Genomic DNA, 22486 nt, shown 5'->3' on the forward strand with positions numbered 1-22486 from the left:
CTCCCACTGGGCTTCGGTTCAGTCACGGAGCCAGATGGATTCTGAAGCCACGCCGGCCTGTTTCTGATGGATTCAGAGATGTACAACACATCAAATCTGGAGTTTACGATGATGTGCACGCCACTGACGGGACGGAACGTAGCTCTTCGGTTAGATATGAGCTGTAAAGTAAGTTCTGCTGCTGAATGAAGACCGATGAATAAGATGCGTCTGAATGAACCGCAGGAGTTCAATACAGCTGAGTGGGTCAAGGAGCAGAAGAAATGGCCAAACGTCAGTAGCCGGATGTCCACTCTTACCTGATCGACACACCGATGGACTATTAGCACAGACTAGAGTGACCTCTGACCTCTGGTAGTTGGTGAATTTCCCCCTGACGTCTGTTTCACAGGACAACAGAACTCTGAGTTTTACTGGAATTTACAAACATTACAGTCAGATATGATCCAGATGGATGCGTCCATTCAGCTCAGAATATTGTTTTAATATATTTTTATTCCACAGAATTGTTGAATCTTTAGACTCATTACCAGGAAGCCCTAAAAACACTTTTGATTTTTCCTCCTTTTTGTCGTGATCAATTGTGCGTCTCGGATGGGTCCATTTCTAAAAGACGCATTTCAGGACGAATTCCGGCCAAAATATTGTTGTATTACAAATTCTATTCTACAGGCATGATTGAATCCTTTTTTCCTCCATTTTGCCGTGAACACCATGCTTTGCTGCCTCGGGCCCACACTTACCTCTGTTTCTTTGTGCTTTTGCACATTTGTGGTTCAGAGTTCACAGACATGCTGATAAATTTAGGACTGTTCTGTACCATGGAAGAAAAACTCAGTGGTGACTTGAATGTATACAAATGTGTGTGTTTGGATTACTTATTGATTAAATATGATGTTGATATGATGTTGAGTTGACAGAGGAGAAAACATCAGACGGTAGAAATCGACAGAAGACGAGTCGTGTCTGAGAGGCTGAACCGGACGTTTTGTTTCCTCACTTCAGATTCAAAAAGCTTTTCCTGTTCGGACTTCAAATCGAACACATGAGTAGAAGTGATCTGAATTGACGAGGTGCTGAAGTTTAACAAACAGTAGAGGATCCAGATATGAGCCCTGAGGAACACCACAGAGTTTTCTTAAAGTTACACTTCGGGGTTCATCTGAACGTAGAACTTGAAGGTGTGTATGTGTGTGTGTGTGTGTGTGTGTGTGTGTGTGTGTGTGTGTGTGTGTGTGTGTGTTAAGCCGGCCACACACTACAGGATTTTTTCAATCTTCCCCGATTCAGACACCACACACTACACGACAGCAGAGGACAGATCGTACCCGATCTTCCTCTCCTGATCGTCTAGTGTGCGGTGTCACTCCGGAGCAGACCGCACATTTGCAGATTCTTCAGCCGAGAACCGGCTCCTCACTCCTCCAAATCTCACGTCGTCCGACGTGACTTCGTGCTGTTTCCCTTCATTGCTGTTTTTACATTCATCTCCACTTTCAATAATAAGTGGAGAACTCATTCGTTCCCTCAGTTCATTCATTCACATTGGTATCGCTCCTTCAGTGCAGACCCCCACCCGCCGTGCGCACGGAGCACGGACTGTCAGCACCTTGTTAGAAAATTTAAATGTTCCAGTACAGAAGAGGGAAACATAGTTTCAGATCATTTTATTATAATTTACATTTAATAATAATTCAGCTTATTAGCTAATCTGTTTGTGTGTTTTTTTTGTTTTTTTTTTTTACTTTTGAGTCCCGAGTGCAGCAGTAGAATAAAGTTATTAGCAGACCGTGTCAAATAAAAGCTACTTTTTTAAATCTTTTTTAAATCATCAAATATCTTAAATCATTCTTTATGTCCACAGATTTGATAGTTTAAATCAGAGTAAAAATACGTTGATTAGGAAAGTTTCATTATAGTCCGCTCTGTCTCTGAGGGCACGGAATCAGTGGAAAGTTTTTTTTTGTCTTTTATTATTTTTTTCTTCCCCATTCTTCCGTGATGGTTAATAACGGAGATTAATTAAAACATTGGGATTATTGCAGGACTGGCGGAGATGCAGATATTAGATCGGAGTTTGAGTCTGAATGGAGGATCCGGTTCATCCAGGAGCGACAGGATTAACCATCACTTTCTGTACAGCTGAGTTTAGAGCTCTGGCTTTTCTGTTTCACTGTCATATATAGTGAATATATTTCACAGACATATATTCATCCAGCTCTGACAGCTGCGGGGGGATTTTTTTTAATCAGCGGCACCTTGGTGAGACGGAGCTGTTCATCCAATCAGAGAGCTTTATTTCGAGGGTGTGGACAGCTCTACTCAGAGCTGATCGGCGCCTCTCGGAGCGCACCACACACTACAGGATTTGCAATCGGAAATATTGAACATGTTCATTATCTCCGATCTCCCCTTCCGACGCCTCCCGAGAGGCTCCGACCGGAAAAAATCTCTCGGAACACACCGCACACTACACGAAGATCGGACCCGAACTCATTTGCATACTCCCGACAATCGGACCCTGTCGGCTTCGATCGGGAGGAGAGGATCGGGGCAAAATTCGGCCCGATTATCCTGTAGTGTGTGGAGGCCTTTACCTGTGTTATCAGGACAGAGGACACAATCTGTGATGCCCCAGGCCTTCCCAATGCCTTTACAGCACATCTCTTGACTCCTGAGGCCGGGAAGAGGAGAGCTGCACTACACACACACACACACACACACACACACACACACACACACACACACACACACACACACACACATACATAAACACAGTTTTAACATACAGTAAACAGTACGTGAGTCGGAGTCATAGATTTAAGATAAAAACTTAATGTTTAAATTTGTGTGTGTGTGTGTGTGTGTGTGTGTGTGTGTGTGTGTGTGTGTGTGTGTGTGTGTGTGTGTTGGGGGGGAGTCCGTGTTCTTCAGAGACGTTCTCACCTGTCCGTCCTTCACCTCTCTGAAACAGTACTTGAAGCCAGACTGTTGTGTGTAGGTCCCGCCCCCCCTCACCGTCTGGGCCTGGACCCGAGCTCTTGCAGGGGCAGGGGCGCCAGCCGAGCCCGAGGAGGAGGAGGAGGAGGAGGAGGAGGATGAGGAGGATGAGGAGGATGGGGCGGGCAGCGTCCGTAGGCTGGGACTGAATCCAGACAGCTAAGACAACAAATCAAACATGAGCGACAGCCGCTCACTGGATGACTGACAGCTGGATCGCCCAATCAGAAGTGGCCCTTCACACCTTGATGACCCTGTGGATGTTGACGGTGGCTTCGGGGGGGTGCTCCACTCGAACCTTCACCATGGACGGGCTGGGAGCTGCAGATACACGGAACACAACCCCAGGCTTCAGAACCTCGTTTCCATGATGACGATTCCAGTGAAAACACACTGGCCCTCAGTTATCAATCGGTAGTACGACGGTATACGGGCGTACGCCCATCGTACGTTCATATGAAAGACAGGATCTTCATTTGTCAATATGATCGTGATCGTTCGGAGAGATGAAATCTCCACAGGTCGGACATCGTGGAGCAAGTTTCAGTCAGTGTAGATTTGCGGTGCAGCGCAGAAAAACCTGGCAGAGCGTGAAAATAACTATAAGGCAAACCTCAAACATGTCATGAAGCACAGGCAGCACATATTCAGTGCATATTACAAAGTAAAACGATAAAAAATGAAATAATGTCCTTACAGAATATCTAATAAAATCCCCCCTATGTGGGATTAATGAAGGATTTTTTAACTTTTAATAACTCCGCTGGTTCCTCCTGTTTTAACAGTGTGAAAAGACACACCCACTGCTGCGGAGCAGCTTCAGACCCAGCGGGGCGCGCTGCTGTTCAGCCCCGAAAAGATGTGAATTTATTTTGGCCAGTGCAGTTTTACACAATATTGCATTGGCTGATAGAATTACTTTTGATGCATCGGCGCCACGAGAGGTCCCGATGTGGAAACCGGCATGCTGGACGGGGGAGACAGGACCTGAAGAACCACTACACTAAATAAAATCTAAAGTTTAGCAAATTATTTATTTAATCAGTGATGTGAAGCCAGTAGCCTGGAAAATAACATATTAGCTGAAGGGAGATTAAATACAGACAGAGGACGTTTAGTCTAACATTTTATTAAGGCTTTGCCAAAGATTTTGCTAAAATCGCTCCTTTTCCGTGTTTGACCTCAGTGGGCGGGGCTTCAGAACCATGCATATTTCAGGGCGTAACATGTTAATGATGATCAAATTCAGCCGCGGTATAGGTATCAACACCCAATCATTCAAACACTGATACCGGCAAGGTACGGAGGTTTCAGTAATGCCGTGCGAGACCGTCGTACGATGAGCTCAACGTTCAGATATACACCCCTTTGAAAGATTGTTTGATAAATGAGGGCCACTGTGTTTTTCCCCTTTTCATTTCAGAAAAGTTTCACGTTTACATGGAAATGTTGTCCGTTCACACACGCACTAGCATGTTGAGCCACTAGTTAGCGCTGTTGGTTGCTTCAATAATGAAACCAGTTTTGCATTTTCACTTTAAAGAATGAGGAATTTACTTTAAAAATCCCATCAAGGAGTTCAGATGCTTCAGCTAATTTCAGTAAGTCATCGCAGACTAAGTCTGAAAAAGATTTTTCGTGACAACTAAGAAAACTTTTAGATAAAAAAAAATTTTCACTCTGAATATGATGTGAAAATTTTAACAAAGTGATTTGATTTTCACCAAATTTGTCAAACGTTCCTCCGACACGATCCTCCGGAAAAAAAGAAAAAAAAAGAAAAAAAAAACAAAACTATTAAATATTTGAGAAGAGGTCAAAATGTGTTGGAAGACTTCTAAAAACCATATCTGAGATCTGATGTGAAAGGACTGACCTCCGGCTGTCTCCACTTCCTGGCTGTGAGCGAGCGGCAGCAGGAACTCCGAGCGGCTGAGCTCCTGGCTGGGGGACGAGGACGAGGACGAGGACGAGGACGAGGACGAGGACGAGGACGAGGGGATCTGGCAGAACCTCCCAGTGAAGCCTGGAGGACACAGACAGCGGTCCCTCTGGAGACACACTCCCCCGTTCTTACAGAGCAGCGGGCAGACGACTGCGGGAGAGACAGACAGCAGACCGGATCACCGACAGAACCACGCTCTGGAAGAGGAACGGTTCCTCAGCTGTGAAAGAGACAAACTTGGTCTTCACCGTTCACGGTTCCCTACGATTCTAACAAGACGACGTCCAAAGAACTGAAACAAGCTGAAGCTAATGAAACGACTGGAGACCATCTCAGGACGAGTTCTGTAGCAGCAGGATCCTTCTCTGGATTCTCCGATGCTCCCAGAATTCCAAAAAGTTCCCAATGTACCCCAGTATTCCCAGTCAACCGTTATGTATACAGGCTGGTCTCACTGAGACTCCGAGTCTCACTTTCAAGAGCGACCTGTGGAGTGGGTAGCAGCAAACATTCCTCTTAGAATTCTCTAATATTCTGTCCCCAGCATTCCTTGTGTTCTCAGTTTCCCATGTGTTCCCTCTATCCCCACCATCCCCATGTTCCCACTGTCTCCAGTATTTCCAGCATTCTCCACTGTCCCCAATGTTCCCAAAATTTTCCAAAAAATGTCCCCAAGATACTCAGTGTTCTTCAGTGTGCATCAGGAGTTTCTGTGTCTCCAGTATTCACAGTGTTATCAGAGTTCTCCAGCATTAACCAGCGTTCCAATAGTTCTATTGTTTTAATATTCCCAGTGTTCCCAACGTCTCAAGTATTCCCAGAGTGAAATGTCCTTCAGCCTGTGTTGGACCAGCTGTGTGTCTTGATGTCTTTGACAGTGGGGTGAGCTCCCAGTATTCCCAGTGTCCCCAGTGTCCCAAGTATTCCCAGAATTCCCAAGTATTCCCAGTATTCCCCGGTATTCCCAGCATCCCCAGTATTCCCAGTGTCCCGTATCCCCAGTATTCCCAGTGTCCATAATATTCCCAGTATTCCCAGTGACCCCAGTGATTCCAGTGTCTCCAGTTTAGCCAGTGATCCCAGTTGAAGTGGAGGAAAGTACTGGATTTGTGCTCTCTTCTGAATTGTGTGTGTGTGTGTGTGTGTGTGTGTGTGTGTGTGGTGTGTGTGTGTGTGTGTGTGTGTGTGTGTGTGTGCGCGTGTGTGTGTATGTGTGTGTGTGTGTGTGTGTGTGTGTGTGTGTGTGTGTGTGTGTGTGTGTGTGTGTGTTCTGAATGTTGTTGTTGCAGTAAACCGAGGTCACACTCCATCTTTAGACTCTACTAAATATTCCCAGTGAAGAGTTTTCGTCCTGTTTCCATGGACACAGTTTTCCATCCAGGTCCAAACAGTGAATTCCTGCAGCTGATTGGCCGATTCAAGAGCCTGTTTCCATCAGCAGGAAGGAAGGAAGGAAGACGTGTTCTTGGAGGCATTTCTCGCCTCTAAGTGGTCGGGGTCTCACGGAACGCAGCAAAGCATTGTGGGAGTTGCTGCCACTGCTCTGAAGTTGTGGAGGTGAGAGCGCAGCAAGCGTGTGCCAGCCGAGCCAATCCTCACTTCCTGTTTCCTGTCATTGTTACCCAGTGAGCCGACAGCTTCGAGGAGTCCACGAGAAAGGAAACGGAGCGAAACTCTGTCCCTGCTTTTAGCGCGTTAGCATAGGCATTAGCACTGGAGTTAACAGCGGAGTCGACACGGGAGTTGGTGCTGACATTCGACTTGATGGCTGAGTTGGCGACGGAGTTGGTCGTGGCGTTTCCATCGCAGCTGGAGTTTGCGTTGGAGTTGGCATCAAAGTTTGAGCAGATTTGGTGGTGGAGTTAAGGTCACACGTAGTGGTGACGGTGTCGGAGCGGGAGCTGGCATCAACGTTTGCAGGAGGTTGGGGTTGAAGTTGGAGTTGGCGGTGGAGCTGGCACCAGTTGGCATCGGAGTTGGAGTCTGAGTTGGAGTTGGCAGTGGGCCATGGAGATGGCTTCAGAGTTGGCCACCAGAATGGGCCAAGTTAGCTCAAGAACTAATCGTTCTTGAGCTAACTTATCGAGAACTCACCGAGCAGATGGGCTCATGATCAGTGGAGTGTCACACGGGGGGCGGGGCTTAGGAAAGGCACAAAAACCTGCCTCCGGGGGCGGGGCTTCAACATCTGGATGAGAACAATCTTAAAACACGCCCACTGACTGATTGGTCCCGCCCACTTTATCTCAGAACTTCTCTTTCTGGCTGTTTGGAGAAGATTACCGACTGTTGCTTTGTGTGGTTCTGTTGTCGTTTGTATCTCTGAGTTTCTGTTCGGTGGTTTTTGAGTCAACTTCAGTCATTTTGAATATCTCAGAACATCTGAGTCGCAGTTATTTGGTGTCTTCTGAGTGTGTGCTCAGTGTTGTGCTGTGGGTCTGGTGTGAAACTCGCCATGTTCACATGGAACCGGAATGTTCTTGGATTGAGGCAGAACGGAAGCGGGACATCCTGAAGCAAGGACGCAGGAAATCAGGTCTGATTCTTTAAATCTGTTTAAACCTGCGGTTTATTGCTTCGTCATCAGACTGAAAACAAGAAGCGCTTACTCGTTTCCATGGCGACAACGATACACATGTGGGTGGCGTTGTTACAATATGTGGTGCATTCAAGGACTGGGGAACTTGTTCTCACAAACAGCAGGGAAAATGTAAAGAACCAAATGAAAATACAACCTTCCACTGCAGAGAGCACACCTGAGAACAGCGCATGCAGACAGTGGTTCAGGAGCGTTCACAGGCGATGGTTTTAGAGGTGCTGGCAGGAGATGGGCGAAAAAGTGTTGACGGGTGATGCTTTAAGTGTTGACAGATTGAGAGAACGAAAACGATGGATTTCAGCAGTGTCTGGGAGTTCATGCGGTGGTTTCTGTGTTTTCAGCCTGGTTCTCTTTCATTGTACAGCTGCTCTGCTAACATTCCATCACCTCCCTGACCTTTGACCTCTGTACCTGTCAGACATTGGATCAAAGTTCATTCCTCTGCTTCTACATGTCAGGTAAACATGGAGGACTCAGTTCTCCTGCTGTCAGGTGTTCCGTCCTGCAGCAGAACCACTTCCTGTTTCTGTCAGCATGAAAGCAGTGGAGGAGTGAAGAGTTGGACTCACAGACTCTGAAGCCCGGTCCGTGGGAGCCCGGTCCGTGGGAGCCCGGTCCGTGGGAGCCCGGTCCGTGGGAGCCCGGTCCGTGGGAGCCCGGTCCGTGGGAGCCGTCCCTCCGGTCCATGGCGCTGCTGGACAGCGTGGTCAGGTTCCCTCTCTGACACGAGTTCACACATCCGTTCTGGCTGCAGAGCACCTTGCAGACGGTGGGCGTGAACATCACCTGGATGACGTCCGCTGCTCCTGCTGCTCCTCCTGCCGCCTGTCCGCCAGCCGGCAGGGCGAGGGAGAGGAGGATGAGGAGGGACAGAGCGCAGCGCGGCGGCTGCAGCATGTCGAGCGCTGCGGTCAGACGCTGGTTGTGCGCTGCATCGCTGGAAACGTTGGTCTTTACCTCACTCTGCCTCTGCGGTGGAGTGAAAACACAGGAGAAAAAAAGAGGGAAGGAAGGAGGAAGACCACCTCCTCCTCCTCCTCCTCCTCCTCCTCCTCCCCTCGCTCCTCGGACTCGGGCTCAGATAATTGAAAGCAGTGTGCAGGACTGGGCCCGCGTCCAAGCTAAATGTTTAGCAGGGATCTGGTCCACGGGTGAGCGGCAAGCGGGCGAGCGAGCATGACTCAAGCAGCCTCGCTCTCCCCTCCTCACTCCTCCTCCTCTATCTCTGCTCCGTTTCATAACGCCCTGCAGAACATGAGGCCCATGATGCAACATGTTCGGGTTTTAGGTTTCAGAGTCGTTGCAGAGTGCGAGAAAACATGTGCAAAACACTGGAAATCTGTGTGTGTGTGTGTGTGTGTGTGTGTGTGTGTGTGTGCGTGCATACAAACGAGCTGTGTGTGCATGTGTGTGTTCACTGCATCTGTGTGTTCCCTGTTTCTGTGTGTGTGTGTGTGTGTGTGTGTGTGTGTGTGTTGTGTTAACCCTCCCAGGGGAGACATTACAGTCATGTCGGCTGATGTTAGCGGGTATCGAACACATACTCCGACAGCGGGGTCACTGCTCTATCAGCAGCTGGAATGTGTTTCCAGCTCGACGCCGTCGGGCTGCAAACACTTCCTGTCATTGTTCTGCTGGGAAACACAAGATCCATCAGGCCCGTGGAGAACCGTGAAGGGCCGCGAGGAACCCGGGAGCTGCTGTCCCGTCGCCGTGGAAACGGTGGAAGAGCTGCACAGCTGCTGTCTCACTGTCATCTGATTGCATTCACATCCTGATCAACAGTTCTGATGGTCCAAACTTCCACTGGTCAGGTTTTGACGTGTGTGTGTGTGTGTGTGTGTGTGTGTGTGTGTGTGTGTGTGTGTGTGTGTGTGTGTGTGTGTGTGTGTGTGTGTGTAAAAACTGCCCCATGTCTGTCAGATTTCACTCTCCTCACTCAGGACATGAGCTCATAGACAAACAGCCGCAGGAACAACCGGCCTCTATTCACACCACACACACACCCCGGGGCCGCCTGAGGGAGGGCAGGGTCCCGGGGGGCAGGGGGGCAGGTCCCTGGGGGGGGCTCTGACAAATTCCTCCAGAAGCAGCAAGTCCATGTTCATGGACCGAATTTCTGGTCATATAAACTCACATCAGAATATCCTGGTCGAAAGGGACATGAAATACTGTTCAGCCATGTTCTATCTGCAAGGAATCTGGTCTCTTGAGTACAGGAACCACTTGTGATCCAGTTTAACTGCTACTGAGTAAATAAAATGTGCAGAAACGATCGTTCTTTTACTGGAAAAAAAATAAACGGTGCATCGCATCTTTGAACATATTACAACTTCTTCTGGCGGATGTTTTGCCGACTAACACTCTTTTTCCAACAACATGCAGAGAGAGCCTGGCTTCAGGGCCATCCTTCTTCTGTGGTGTCTGTGTAAAATAAGGGTGAACATGCAAACAGCACACCTAGTGGTATGAAGTGCAAATGCAGTCATGACGTCGTCTGTGCTTCGTGGTTTGAGTTGGGAGATCCCCGATCATGTGAACAGGAGGAACTCTGTCTGTAGAAGCATCTAAACTTGTTATTCCAAATGTTTCAGAAACCGGAATATTGACCTGTTCCCCAACATTGACTGCATGTAAACGTAGCAGTGCAGTGACTCCAGCAAAGGTTTACTTGAAAACACGTCAGTCTTATTTACTGTTGGTGGAAACTTCTTTAGTGTTCCAGGAACTCACCGTTCACAGCGTCTCGGCTCTTCTGAGAGGGGGAAGTCCTCACGCCGAGAGACGACGAGGAGGTCGTGGAATTGCCAAGTTTCCTCTTCTCCTTCTCAATATGCTTCATCAGCAGGGCGGCCATCTTGTCCACTCTTCCTCCTGGTGACAGCGTCTTCCTCAGCAGCAGCGCTCGCGCTTCCTTCAGACTGTCACAACAAACACGTCGCCATCAAGTCTCAAGTCAGACTGCTGCTCGCTGCACCCTTCATTACTGGTAATTGCAAGGTGCATTTACCTTCCCTGTCCACTAGCTTTGTTAGCCTCCCCGTACGTTAGCACAGTTAGCCTCCCTGTACGCTAGCACAGCTAACTTCCCTGTCCATGTTTCCCTCCTCAGCATTAATCCCAGCTCAGGACGCTGCTCCTGTTTTTTACATATTTTAGCATCTGTTTTTCACAGAGGTTTTTTTTTTTAATATCTTTTTGAGTACATTCATTTTAAGCCTCTGTGTGTAATTCCTGACATCAGATAATAAACAGATCAACGTCAGTCAGAGATGTTCATCGTCACGGTGCACCATGTACAGAGCTGCTTCTCATATCGCAGTCTCAGCATCATGCAGCACTCCTTTCCATGACGACAACAATAAACCGATAGCCAGTCTTACCACCTTATTTTGCTGACCTCTGTTTAGTGGGAACAGTGTGTGTCGTTGATGCGAGGCTGCACTGTGGAAAGGAATAAACGCAGATCATCCTCTACCTGCAGCCGTGACCGGAACTTGCTTTTAATCATTGTCAATGCGGAAACCCCGCACTCACACAAGTAGAAGTGAAGGGGATGAGCGCCTTCACGGCCTTTTTGGTGAGGTGGAGGAACTCGGCTTCCACAGACAGCCAGAAGTGAGCAAGTGACACCATACAAGTCTACATTAGAGTTCAGCTCCTCCTGCATGCTCAGTCCACCACAGGGCGTCACTGGGAAACATATTTCTCACTCACTGATTTGCCAAGGTCTCCTCTCCAAATTAGTCTCCGAACTGCTCACCCAGCCCCTTCAAATGTGGAGGGACCACTTGTTGGACACAGTCCAGCTGCAGTCCTGTCTTCTCCACACCATCCTCCGAGGTTGGGAACATTTCCACCAAGCCCCGTTCAATACGAGCACCTCACAGATTTAACTTCTTCCTGAATGCTGAGACTTGATCGTTTGCCAAAAGACATGGCACTCTTTGCCTTGCAGAGATGTGTTCGGTTTATCCGGTCGGAGATATCAGAATGATCGGCCAGCATTGAACCCACTTTGCGTCCTCCATATGCTTCACCAGTGGGGCATTCATGGCACGAGATTTAATTTGGTTGACAGTTTTTCCCGCCTCATCCAGGACCGCTCGCAGCTCTTCGGACATCCTCCTGGTCGCCAAAGCCTGGCGAGGGATGATGCGATGTTCACTTCGCTGGGCAGCGGCAGCCTCGTCCATGAGCACCGAACACAGGGAGGAGCAACGTCTCGCCAGTGTTGTGGGGTTTCCCCGCCTTCGCGATGCGTAACGCTACGCGTGCGATGCTTCGGTCGCCCTGGTATTCACAGCGCCAAACGCTTCCATGACTTTCTTCTGTGACCGCAGTTCATTAAGTTTCCCATCAAAAAACTCCCGCGGCTTGGTCGTTAAACTTCGGTGCTTGGTTTCAATCTGACGCCGGAGTTTACGTGGTGGCATACTGTCGTTAGCTAGCACCTCTCTGCAGATAACACACTGTGGCAGCGGAGCATCAGCAGGACCGCCTCCGTTTCCTGCTCGCCCCAGACTTACGCCCTCTCTCACTTTCACTTGAGATACTAAAAATCAATCCATAGTGCATCTTGCCAAAAATTTACACTTTTCTTTTCATTTCAGGTTAAATTTTTTTCTTTCGCCACACCTCCCCCGAAGCCCTCTCGTGCCTCCCAGGGGAGGCGCGCCTCACACTTTGAAAACCACTGCCATAAATTATTCTTCATTAAATTTCAGCCAAAAAATGAGAAATGAATAAGAAAAAACTCTGTTGTTTCAAATGTATACAATATATACATTCACTAAATATATCTACGCAGAACAATATCCAGACAGTAACTCTGGTAACTGCAGTGACTCTATGGTAACTATGGTTACGCCCTGTTCTCTCTCTGACCAACACGGAGATGCTGCTGCAGCTTTTATCACCAGTTGTATCAACTATACTCAAGCCCTGCTTCCTGCCTTTCAAAATAAGGCAGGAAGGTGAGGGGAGGTCTGGCCTTGGTGTTTCAATCACTGTCTTCAGAATGGATTTTAAGGTTCTGTTAAACCTCCACTGATTGATTGATTGATTGACTGATTGATTGATTGATTGATTGATTGATTGATTGACTGACGCTCCTCTTTCTTCCGCTGCATGCTGAGTCGACGTGTTCGACTCTCAGGATGTGAACAGAACTAAATCTCATATGACTTTAACAGAGGATGTTTTCTCCCAACTGCAGACTCACTGCTCGCGGCTGAGACTCTTATTTTGAAAAAAGCTGTTTTGCTCTTCAATCTGCTTCAGTCTGGACTTGAAAAAAATTATATGTGATTGATCATTTATTGTTATGCAGGTTTCTGATCACTAAAATCTTCTTGTTCATTGCTTTTAACAGAACAAACTGTTGGACTCAAAGTTCAGCGGTTTGATTCCCGTCTTCCCACAGCCTGCCCTGCCCTCTGACCTCTGACCTCTGACCTGACTCAGGGTCACTTTGACTGAGGTCAGATACTCTGAGACGGTTCCTTACAAGGTCACAGATGGCTTTTTATGGTTATTTAGTCTAAAACAGCTGAGAGGAGGAGGAAGAGAGGAGGAGGAGGAGGAGGAGTACCACAGGCAGGGTTCAGTGAATTTCTCTGGAGGAGAGCTCCACCTGCCGTTCGAATACAGAACTGCATCTTAGTATCACAAGGAGGAGGAGGAGAGGAGGAGAAAGAAGAATGAGAGCCAAGCACAGGAGACAGGGAGGAAGTAAGGATGTGAGGAGTCCAGAAAAGGAGGGAGGAGAGGCCAGGAGGGAGAAGGAGAAGAGAGAAGGAGACAAGGCTGGAAGGAAAGGAGGAGGTGATGAGGAGAGGAGAAGAGAGTGAAGGAGTGTTTGCTCACCTCAGCTTCAGCGCCTTTGCTCCTCCTGTCTTCACCTCCTCCTGGTTCTCCTCAGCAGTGCTTTTCTCTCCTCCCTCCTCCTCCGACCTCGTCTCAGCAGGACCAGACTGCGCCTCCTGCTTTCGCCTCCTCTCCTCCACAGGGCTGGAGGAGGAGGCCTCCGTCTCCTCCTCTTTGGTGACTCCTCCTCGCAGCTGGACTCCTGCAGGGATCTCCTCCTCCTCCTCCTCCTCCTCCTCCTCCTCCTCCTCCTCCACCTCCTCCTCAGGAGGGGGCTTCAGGTGAGGAGAGGAGGTGACCAGCCGGATGCTCCTCCTTCGCAGGGGAGGAGCTTCAGAGGGAGGCGAGCACACAGATGCTGAAGGCGTCGCCGTGGAGACCGAGCAGCGGTAACCATGGAAACCAGGTGGGCACACACAGGTGACGGAGGGTCGATACGCTTTACGGCAGGAAGGAGAACAGCTTTCTGTGAGGAGGAGCAGGAGGAGGAAGAGCAAAAGACATAATTTGAACTTTCATAAGGAAGATTAAGAAAATCGTCACAAATGAATCCAGTCTGAAATAATCTGCGGAACCAGACAATTATAAAAATACTCAAAATGATCAAAACTTCCTGTGAAGAAGTGAAGAGAACCAGCAGAGAACCCCACCCCTCCCCCTCCGCCCTCCACCCAGGGACAGCCAGACTCCTGTTCCTGCTTGAACAGGGTCCGTCCAGAACCAGAGCAGAACCTCGGTGTGTCTCCTAGAACCGTCCTCAGGCCCAGTGGCATCACTGCACAGCAGCACTGACGTGTGTCCAGAGCTCATGCAGAAACAGAAAGATTCCTGGACTCAGCAAACTTCCCTCGGTTCTCCTCCTGCTCCACTTGGAACCAGAGACCTGGACTTTTCAGGCTGGTCTTGAGGTTTGGGAGCAGAAACAGGGTCTGGAGTCTGTTGGTTCAGAGAGGAGGCGTTCCCCCGGCTGCAGGCCGCTGGAGTCCACAAAGAAGACCTCAAACACAGCCTGGCCCAGCTGACGGGCTGAGGAAGCCTCTGGCCTGGGCGATGTGGCGTCCCTCAGGGTTCAGTTCTGGGTCATCTTAGTTTTTGGTTTTCTTGCGTGTTGGAAACACTTCCTGTTCCTCTCAAAGGACAGCAGAGACAAACGGAACCAGGACACAGTGTCAAGAGGAAGAACGCCCAGGTGCCAAAGAGACCCACGTTCAATTCCCACATGAGACCAAAGGTTCTCTTTTTCTCATGGAAAATTATTCTGCTTTTGACTAAAAAAACAAAAACTGTGGGACTGAAAAGGTCAGGAGGAGAACCACCACAGGAGGAGAACCACCACAGGAAGAGAACCACCGCAGGAAGAGAACCACCACAGGAGAACCACCACAGGAGGAGAACCACCACAGGAGGAGAACCACCACAGGAGGAGAACCACCACAGGAGGAGAACCACCGCAGGAGGAGAACCACCACAGGAGGAGAACCACCACAGGAGGAGAACCACCACAGGAGGAGAACCACCGCAGGAAGAGAACCACCACAGGAGGAGAACCACCACAGGAGGAGAACCACCGCAGGAAGAGAACCACCGCAGGAAGAGAACCACCACAGGAGGAGAACCACCACAGGAGAACCACCACAGGAGGAGAACCACCACAGGAGAACCACCACAGGAGGAGAACCACCACAGGAGAACCACCACAGGAGGAGAACCACCACAGGAGGAGAACCACCACAGGAGAACCACCACAGGAGGAGAACCACCACAGGAGAACCACCACAGGAGGAGAACCACCACAGGAGGAGAACCACCACAGGAGGAGAACCACCACAGGAGGAGAACCACCGCAGGAAGAGAACCACCACAGGAGGAGAACCACCACAGGAGGAGAACCACCGCAGGAAGAGAACCACCACAGGAGGAGAACCACCACAGGAGAACCACCACAGGAGGAGAACCACCACAGGAGAACCACCACAGGAGGAGAACCACCACAGGAGAACCACCACAGGAGGAGAACCACCACAGGAAGAGAACCACCACAGGAGGAGAACCACCACAGGAGGAGAACCACCACAGGAGGAGAACCACCGCAGGAAGAGAACCACCACAGGAGGAGAACCACCACAGGAGAACCACCACAGGAGGAGAACCACCACAGGAGAACCACCACAGGAGGAGAACCACCACAGGAGAACCACCACAGGAGGAGAACCACCACAGGAAGAGAACCACCACAGGAGGAGAACCACCACAGGAGAACCACCACAGGAGGAGAACCACCACAGGAGGAGAACCACCACAGGAAGAGAACCACCACAGGAGAACCACCACAGGAGGAGAACCACCACAGGAGAACCACCACAGGAGGAGAACCACCACAGGAGAACCACCACAGGAGGAGAACCACCACAGGAGAACCACCACAGGAGGAGAACCACCACAGGAAGAGAACCACCACAGGAGAACCACCACAGGAGGAGAACCACCACAGGAGAACCACCACAGGAGGAGAACCACCACAGGAGAACCACCACAGGAGGAGAACCACCACAGGAAGAGAACCACCACAGGAGAACCACCACAGGAAGAGAACCACCGCAGGAGAACCACCACAGGAAGAGAACCACCACAGGAGAACCACCACAGGAGAACCACCACAGGAGAACCACCACAGGAGAACCACCACAGGAAGAGAACCACCGCAGGAAGAGAACCACCGCAGGAGAACCACCACAGGAAGAGAACCACCACAGGAGAACCACCACAGGAGGAGAACCACCACAGGAGAACCACCACAGGAGAACCACCACAGGAAGAGAACCACCACTGGAGGAGAACCACCACAGGAGAACCACCACAGGAGAACCACCACAGGAAGAGAACCACCACTGGAGGAGAACCACCACAGGAGAACCACCACAGGAAGAGAACCACCACAGGAGGAGAACCACCACAGGAGGAGAACCACCACAGGAAGAGAACCACCACAGGAAGAGAACCACCGCAGGAGAACCACCACAGGAAGAGAACCACCACAGGAGAACCACCACAGGAGAACCACCACAGGAGGAGAACCACCACAGGAGAACCACCACAGGAAGAGAACCACCACAGGAGAACCACCACAGGAGGAGAACCACCACAGGAGGAGAACCACCACAGGAGGAGAACCACCACAGGAGAACCACCACAGGAGGAGAACCACCACAGGAGGAGAACCACCACAGGAGGAGAACCACCACAGGAGGAGAACCACCACAGGAAGAGAACCACCGCAGGAGAACCACCACAGGAAGAGAACCACCACAGGAGAACCACCACAGGAGGAGAACCACCACAGGAGAACCACCACAGGAAGAGAACCACCACAGGAGAACCACCACAGGAGGAGAACCACCACAGGAGGAGAACCACCACAGGAGGAGAACCACCACAGGAGGAGAACCACCACAGGAGAACCACCACAGGAGGAGAACCAACCACTACTGACTCCTGGAGTTTTAAAAGTGTCATGAAAGACAGAAAACCAGGACGATTCTGTCAAAGTTCTCATGACAGAAGAAAAGGTCCGGAGACGATTCACAGCCTCGCTTCACTTCGCTGCGATCTGAAGCCAAAGCCTCCGCTGTGTTTCGGGTCCGTTTCCATGACGACGGTGCAAAACTTCAAACTGCATCGTTTTCATGTCATTTTCAAAAACTTGGCGACGGAAACACGAAGATTTTCTGAAATGAGAAACCACGAAATGAAGCGTTTTCATCGAGAGGAGGAGGCTGCTTCACACTGTCGTCACGGGTGGAAACGCCAACGTTTCAGAGGTCAGAGGTCAGATTCCTCATCTGATGAGACAGGGCTCTGTTCCACAAGTAAACATCTGGAAAGAGTGTCTGAGTGTGTGTGTGTGTGTGTGTGTGTACACTCACTTTTGTTACACCTCCTTCTCTGACTTCCTCTCACACAGCAGAGAGTTGCACAGAATCCAGTCCTACAGACACAAGTAATCACATTACTTCAGAACACACATACAGAACAAACAGCACAGAGGTGAGAACACACACACACACACACACACACACACACACACACACACAGGTGGAGGAAGCTGCCGTGCACGGAGCTCAGCCACTTGCTCAAGGACACTTTGACATGCGGACACATGAAGGGCTGGAACCTGCAACCTTGTGATTGAGAGATGAAGGCTCCGCCCACTGAAGAGCGTCAAACTAAAGACCAAGTCCAGCTAAGCTCCACCCCCTCATCAAAGTGAGTAGACTAATGAAGCCAGAGAGAAAGGCATAAACCAAAACCTGATCACCACCTGATCACTACCTGATCAATACATCATCAATACCTGATCAATACCTGATCAACACCTGAATAACACCTGATTAACACTTGATCAACACGTGATCATAACCTGATCAATACGTCATCAGTACCTGATCATCACCTGATCAATACCTGATCAACACCTGATCAATACATTCCCACCACCTGATCACCACCTGATCAATACCTGCTCATCACTTGATCAATACCTGCTCACCACGTGATCAATACCTGCTCACCCCGTGATCAATACCTGATGATCACCACTTATCAATACCTGATCAACACCTGATCACCACCTGATTAACACCTGATCACCACCTGATCATCACCTGATCAATACCTGATCACTACCTGATCACCACTTGATCACCACCTGATCAATACCTGGTCAATACCTGATGACCACCTTATTAACACCTGAGTTACACCTGATCAATACCTGATCAACATCTGATTAATACCTGATCACCACCTGATCACTACAGGTCATGATCAATACCTGCAGAAACAGAGTCACAGGAGGAACCGTGACGTGAATCAGACTCAGACTGTTTGAACTGACAGGATTTAAACATTACTCACAGTGAACTGCTCTTATTGTGGAGGAGGCCCACACACACACACACACACACACACACACACACACACACACACACACACACACACACACACACACACACACACTAAATTTTCCCACAGACCCTGAACATCTCACAACTTTAGACCCCTGCAGGTTCCGTGAAGCCTTCGTCATCCATCCATCTGTCATCATCCATCCATCCACAGAACATTCCTCTTTCTATCATTGACTCTTCATTCATCCATCTGATGACAGTCACCAGCTCCACGAAATGTCCAGACGGAACAAGAAAGAACAAGACGGAACCGGAGACACACACCCAGAGAACAGGACAGAAAGACACACACACACACACACACACACACACACACACACACACACACACACACACACACACACACAGTTCACCAGGGTTGTTTAGGATCAGGCAGCTGATCTGCAGTGTGTGTTTGTAATCGGCTTCAAGTCTGACGGTCAAGTGATGGATGCAGAGTCAACACACACACACACACACACACACACACACACACACACACACACACACACACACACACACACACACACACACACACACACACACACACACGGAGTATTTCACACATTCCTGAGCTCCTGCAGCTCTGATGAAGCTTGTTGGTCGAGAACTTCAGGTCAACATCTCACAGACACACAACAAACCAACAAACATGAAGAGGGAACGAAATCGCCGTGGAAACTCACTAAACTCCACAGACAGACCCAAAAACACACTACAGACAATAGAAAAACACACAACACAACAACAGAGACAAAAACAACTGCGAGGAAACACAAAACAACTGCAATGACAAAAAACCAGCAACAAAAAAAACAGATACAAAAAAATCTAAACCACTATAGAGACACAAATAGCTACAGAAATGCATAAAAACTCTCACAAACAGACAGAAAAACACAGCAGAGAGAACATCTATAAAGCCATGAAACGGCAACAAAGAGAAACAAACGACACCAAAGAGACACAAAACGGCTACAAAGACTCAAAAGCTTGAAGGCGCTGAAGGTTGTGTGTTAAAGTCTAAACAGAGAGAGGCCAAAGGGTCAGTGAAGAACTCCGTGAAGAGACACAAAGTCACACAAAGAAGACTAAAACAGCCCCAGACTGACAGAAGACACGGGCCGCGGTGAGTTTCTCTCTCTCCTCTCACCGGCTGCCCGCTGCCGTCCGCCGGCCCCCCGCCGCCTCCGCCGCCTCCGCAGCGCTCCGGCCCCCGGGGCTCCTCACCGCGCGGCCCGGGCCCGTACCCGGGTCCCGCCGCCTCCTCCAGCCGGGCTGCACGCCTCCGTCCTCCGGCGGGGGAGGCTGCAGAGCGGCGGAGAGCAGCGGCAGCATCCAGAGCAGCGGCACCGCGAGCCGCATGTTGAGAAACACACCGCAGAGACGCAGCGAAACAGAAACACCTGCCGGATGGCGCAAAGTCCGGCTGGCCCTGAACGCACCGTGAGAGCTTCACGGACACCGAGAGCGTCGGAACTCCGAGTGACAAAAAGTTTCCGCAGTCACCGAGAACTCAGTCCAGCAGCCAATCAGAGATCAATAAGTCAGTCCAGCAGCCAATCAGAGATCAATAAGTCAGTCCAGCAGCCAATCAGAGATCAATAAGTCAGTCCAGCAGCCAATCAGAGATCAATAAGTCAGTCCAGCAGCCAATCAGAGATCAATAAGTCAGTCCAGCAGCCAATCAGAGATCAATAAGTCAGTCCAGCAGCCAATCAGAGATCAATAAGTCAGTCCAGCAGCCAATCAGAGATCAATAAGTCAGTCCAGTACTTGTGGTGTTTTTGTGGTGTAGTTGAATTGTTGTGGAGGTGTTGCGTTCTTCAGCTGCTCTTGTGTTATTCTCGTGGTGTTGTTGTGTTCTCATCGTGTGTTGCCCTTTGTTCCATTGTTCTTGTACTTCATGTTGTTCTGATTTGCTAGTAGTTTCAGATCCAGGTTCTCTGTTCTGCGTTCTGCCAGTTTGCTCACTGTTCTCCGTGTTCTCCGACTGTTGCCGGCTGTGTCTGTCTGTCAGGTCAGATGCTGATTAAATAAAATATAAACCACTGAAAGAAACAGATTTGTCACAGACATCATGAGGAAATATGATTTATTCTGTCAGTCAAATCCTTGATTCAGAAACGTTCCTGAAAATAAACTTTCGGATGGAGGAGAAGGTTCTCCAGCCCAGATCCGGTTCCGTCGGGGACAGACTGGGTACCCTGCAGGAAGTGAACATCCAGACAGGAAGAAAGAACCTGAAAGAGAAAGACTCACAGATCGTAAAGCCGACAACAGCTCCGCCACTAAACACAGCAGCATCACAGGCCAGCGGGACGCCGGCTGGAGGCGACAAGAGAGATCACATCTGAACGAGATCAGAGGCAGCCTGAGGAAGGATGTGCGATCGCTCAGGGAGCAGGAAGCTGGAAGGTTTGGCCGAAGAGACGCAGGAGGTGCAGGAGGTGCAGGGGCTGAGGGGGAGAGTGGAGGACTTCACAGTGGAAATGACTGAAATTAATATTAAATTTAACCAATTTTTGTACTTGATTTTAACAGTTTTGTTCCTATTTTCAAGCACTTTTTGTTGACAGTTTTGAAATTTTAGCTGTTTTAACTGTTTTACCTCCTTTAAGCAGTTTTTTTTATGGTTTTTCCCCCCAACCACATTTATGTTCTTCTTTTAGAAATTCTACTCATTTTATAGTTTTTAAGACATTCTCTCTTTTCCCCATTAATCCTGGTTTTAGCTATTTTTCCTAACAAAAACAAGCAGTCATTTCACTAACTGCATCCAAACCCTGGATAACAAGCCCACTGCTCAACGGCACTTCAACCAATAGTTTCACACAGAGACGCTGTCTGAGCCCCGCTCTGTTCGCTCCGTCCATCGAGGCGTTGGCCCCAGAAATCAGGCAGAATGTTGACCTCAAAGGAATCATCTCACAAGAGGAAGATAAAATACGACTATCTGCCGACGACATCACTGTATGCTGAAAGAACTCAGACTCAACGTTTCCCAGAGTTCTGTCTGTTCTGGATCATTCTGGCCTGAGGTCTAACTTAATATAAATAAAACATAGGTTCTGTGTTTGAATTACTCACCAAGCAGCTCCATCAGACGAGGATATGAACTCGAACAGGACCTGAGAAGTATGGAATATCTCGGAGTCTTCATTGCACAAGATCTGAATGAAATAAATTAGAATAAAATCAATGAAAACAAACAGAAAGACCTGTCAAAATGGCCGTCTGCAAGTTTAGACTTCAGCTCCAGAATCGAGGTGGTGAACCTGAACACACTCCCCCCAGACCGCTGGACCTGCTGGTCTGAATCCCAGACGCTCAGCAGGGGATGAACAGGCGTCACCATTCATCCATTCATCTGGAAAACGGCCCAAAGGCAAAAACAGGTAAGCCACCAGAATGCGCTAAACCGTCTCTGAACTGAACACGTCTACAGAAAAGCAACAGTAATAATTTGCTAAATCAAGATGGGAAGATGAAGAACAGGCCCACATTTCTGAGAGTGAAAATCATTTATTATGTAAAATACAGGTGAGCTCTGCGAGCTCTAAACCCTGGAGAGAATCAGTGGGAAACGTCTGATGCGTTTCTTCATCACACTCTAAAAACACTCCAAAAAGTAACTCAGAGAAGCTTTTAACACCACTTGATTTAATACATGGATCCAAATAAAAAATTGTAATTAGTTGATTTTGATAAACTTTCTAAGTTTCAAACTTATTCTTTTCAAGTTATGAATAAATAAAAATGTTCCTAATTACATCAACTTAATTTTGCTTGCAATTTGAACTCAAAATTCATTGTTGATGGGTTTAAAACAAAATTCAAGTTGATATAACTTAACAAACTTGGCTGGATAATTTAATTTTGTCAACGTTGACGTCACAATTTGAAGTTCCCTCTCGCCACACAGCATGCCTGGACAAGTTGGAAGTGGGTTAGCAGGATGAAAAACCTCGATACAAGCAACATTTCATGGTGACTAAAACTCATTTTTAGTAGGGTCAGGACACCACATCGGCATGGTTAGTGTTGGTCACAGCATAAGGGAAACAGGCTCTTTGAAGAATTTAGCAATGACGATGGTAGTGTCGCAATGCATCATGGGAGTTTGGG

The 22486-nt window shown here is 48.8% G+C and overlaps 2 protein-coding genes across 2 annotated transcripts in view; one reads left to right on the top strand and one right to left on the bottom strand.

Annotated features, from left to right (window-relative positions):
* LOC115400099 (latent-transforming growth factor beta-binding protein 4-like) overlaps nt 1-8533 on the bottom strand; it is a 28569-nt gene extending 20036 nt beyond the window's left edge. Inside the window, exons 1-5 of the mRNA XM_030107754.1 lie at nt 8114-8533; nt 4877-5095; nt 3245-3321; nt 2947-3159; nt 2598-2700 (exon numbers count right to left, since the gene is read on the bottom strand). Of these exons, the coding sequence (XP_029963614.1) occupies nt 2598-2700; nt 2947-3159; nt 3245-3321; nt 4877-5095; nt 8114-8441 (940 nt within the window). The 5' untranslated portion in view covers nt 8442-8533. The remainder of the gene's footprint in view (nt 1-2597; nt 2701-2946; nt 3160-3244; nt 3322-4876; nt 5096-8113) is intronic.
* LOC115400121 (P2Y purinoceptor 14-like) overlaps nt 1-22486 on the top strand; it is a 234482-nt gene that overhangs the window by 53873 nt on the left and 158123 nt on the right. The window lies entirely within an intron of this gene.

The sequence above is a fragment of the Salarias fasciatus genome, chromosome 14, assembly GCF_902148845.1.
Source record: "Salarias fasciatus chromosome 14, fSalaFa1.1, whole genome shotgun sequence".
NCBI classification, from domain to species: Eukaryota; Metazoa; Chordata; class Actinopteri; order Blenniiformes; family Blenniidae; genus Salarias; species Salarias fasciatus.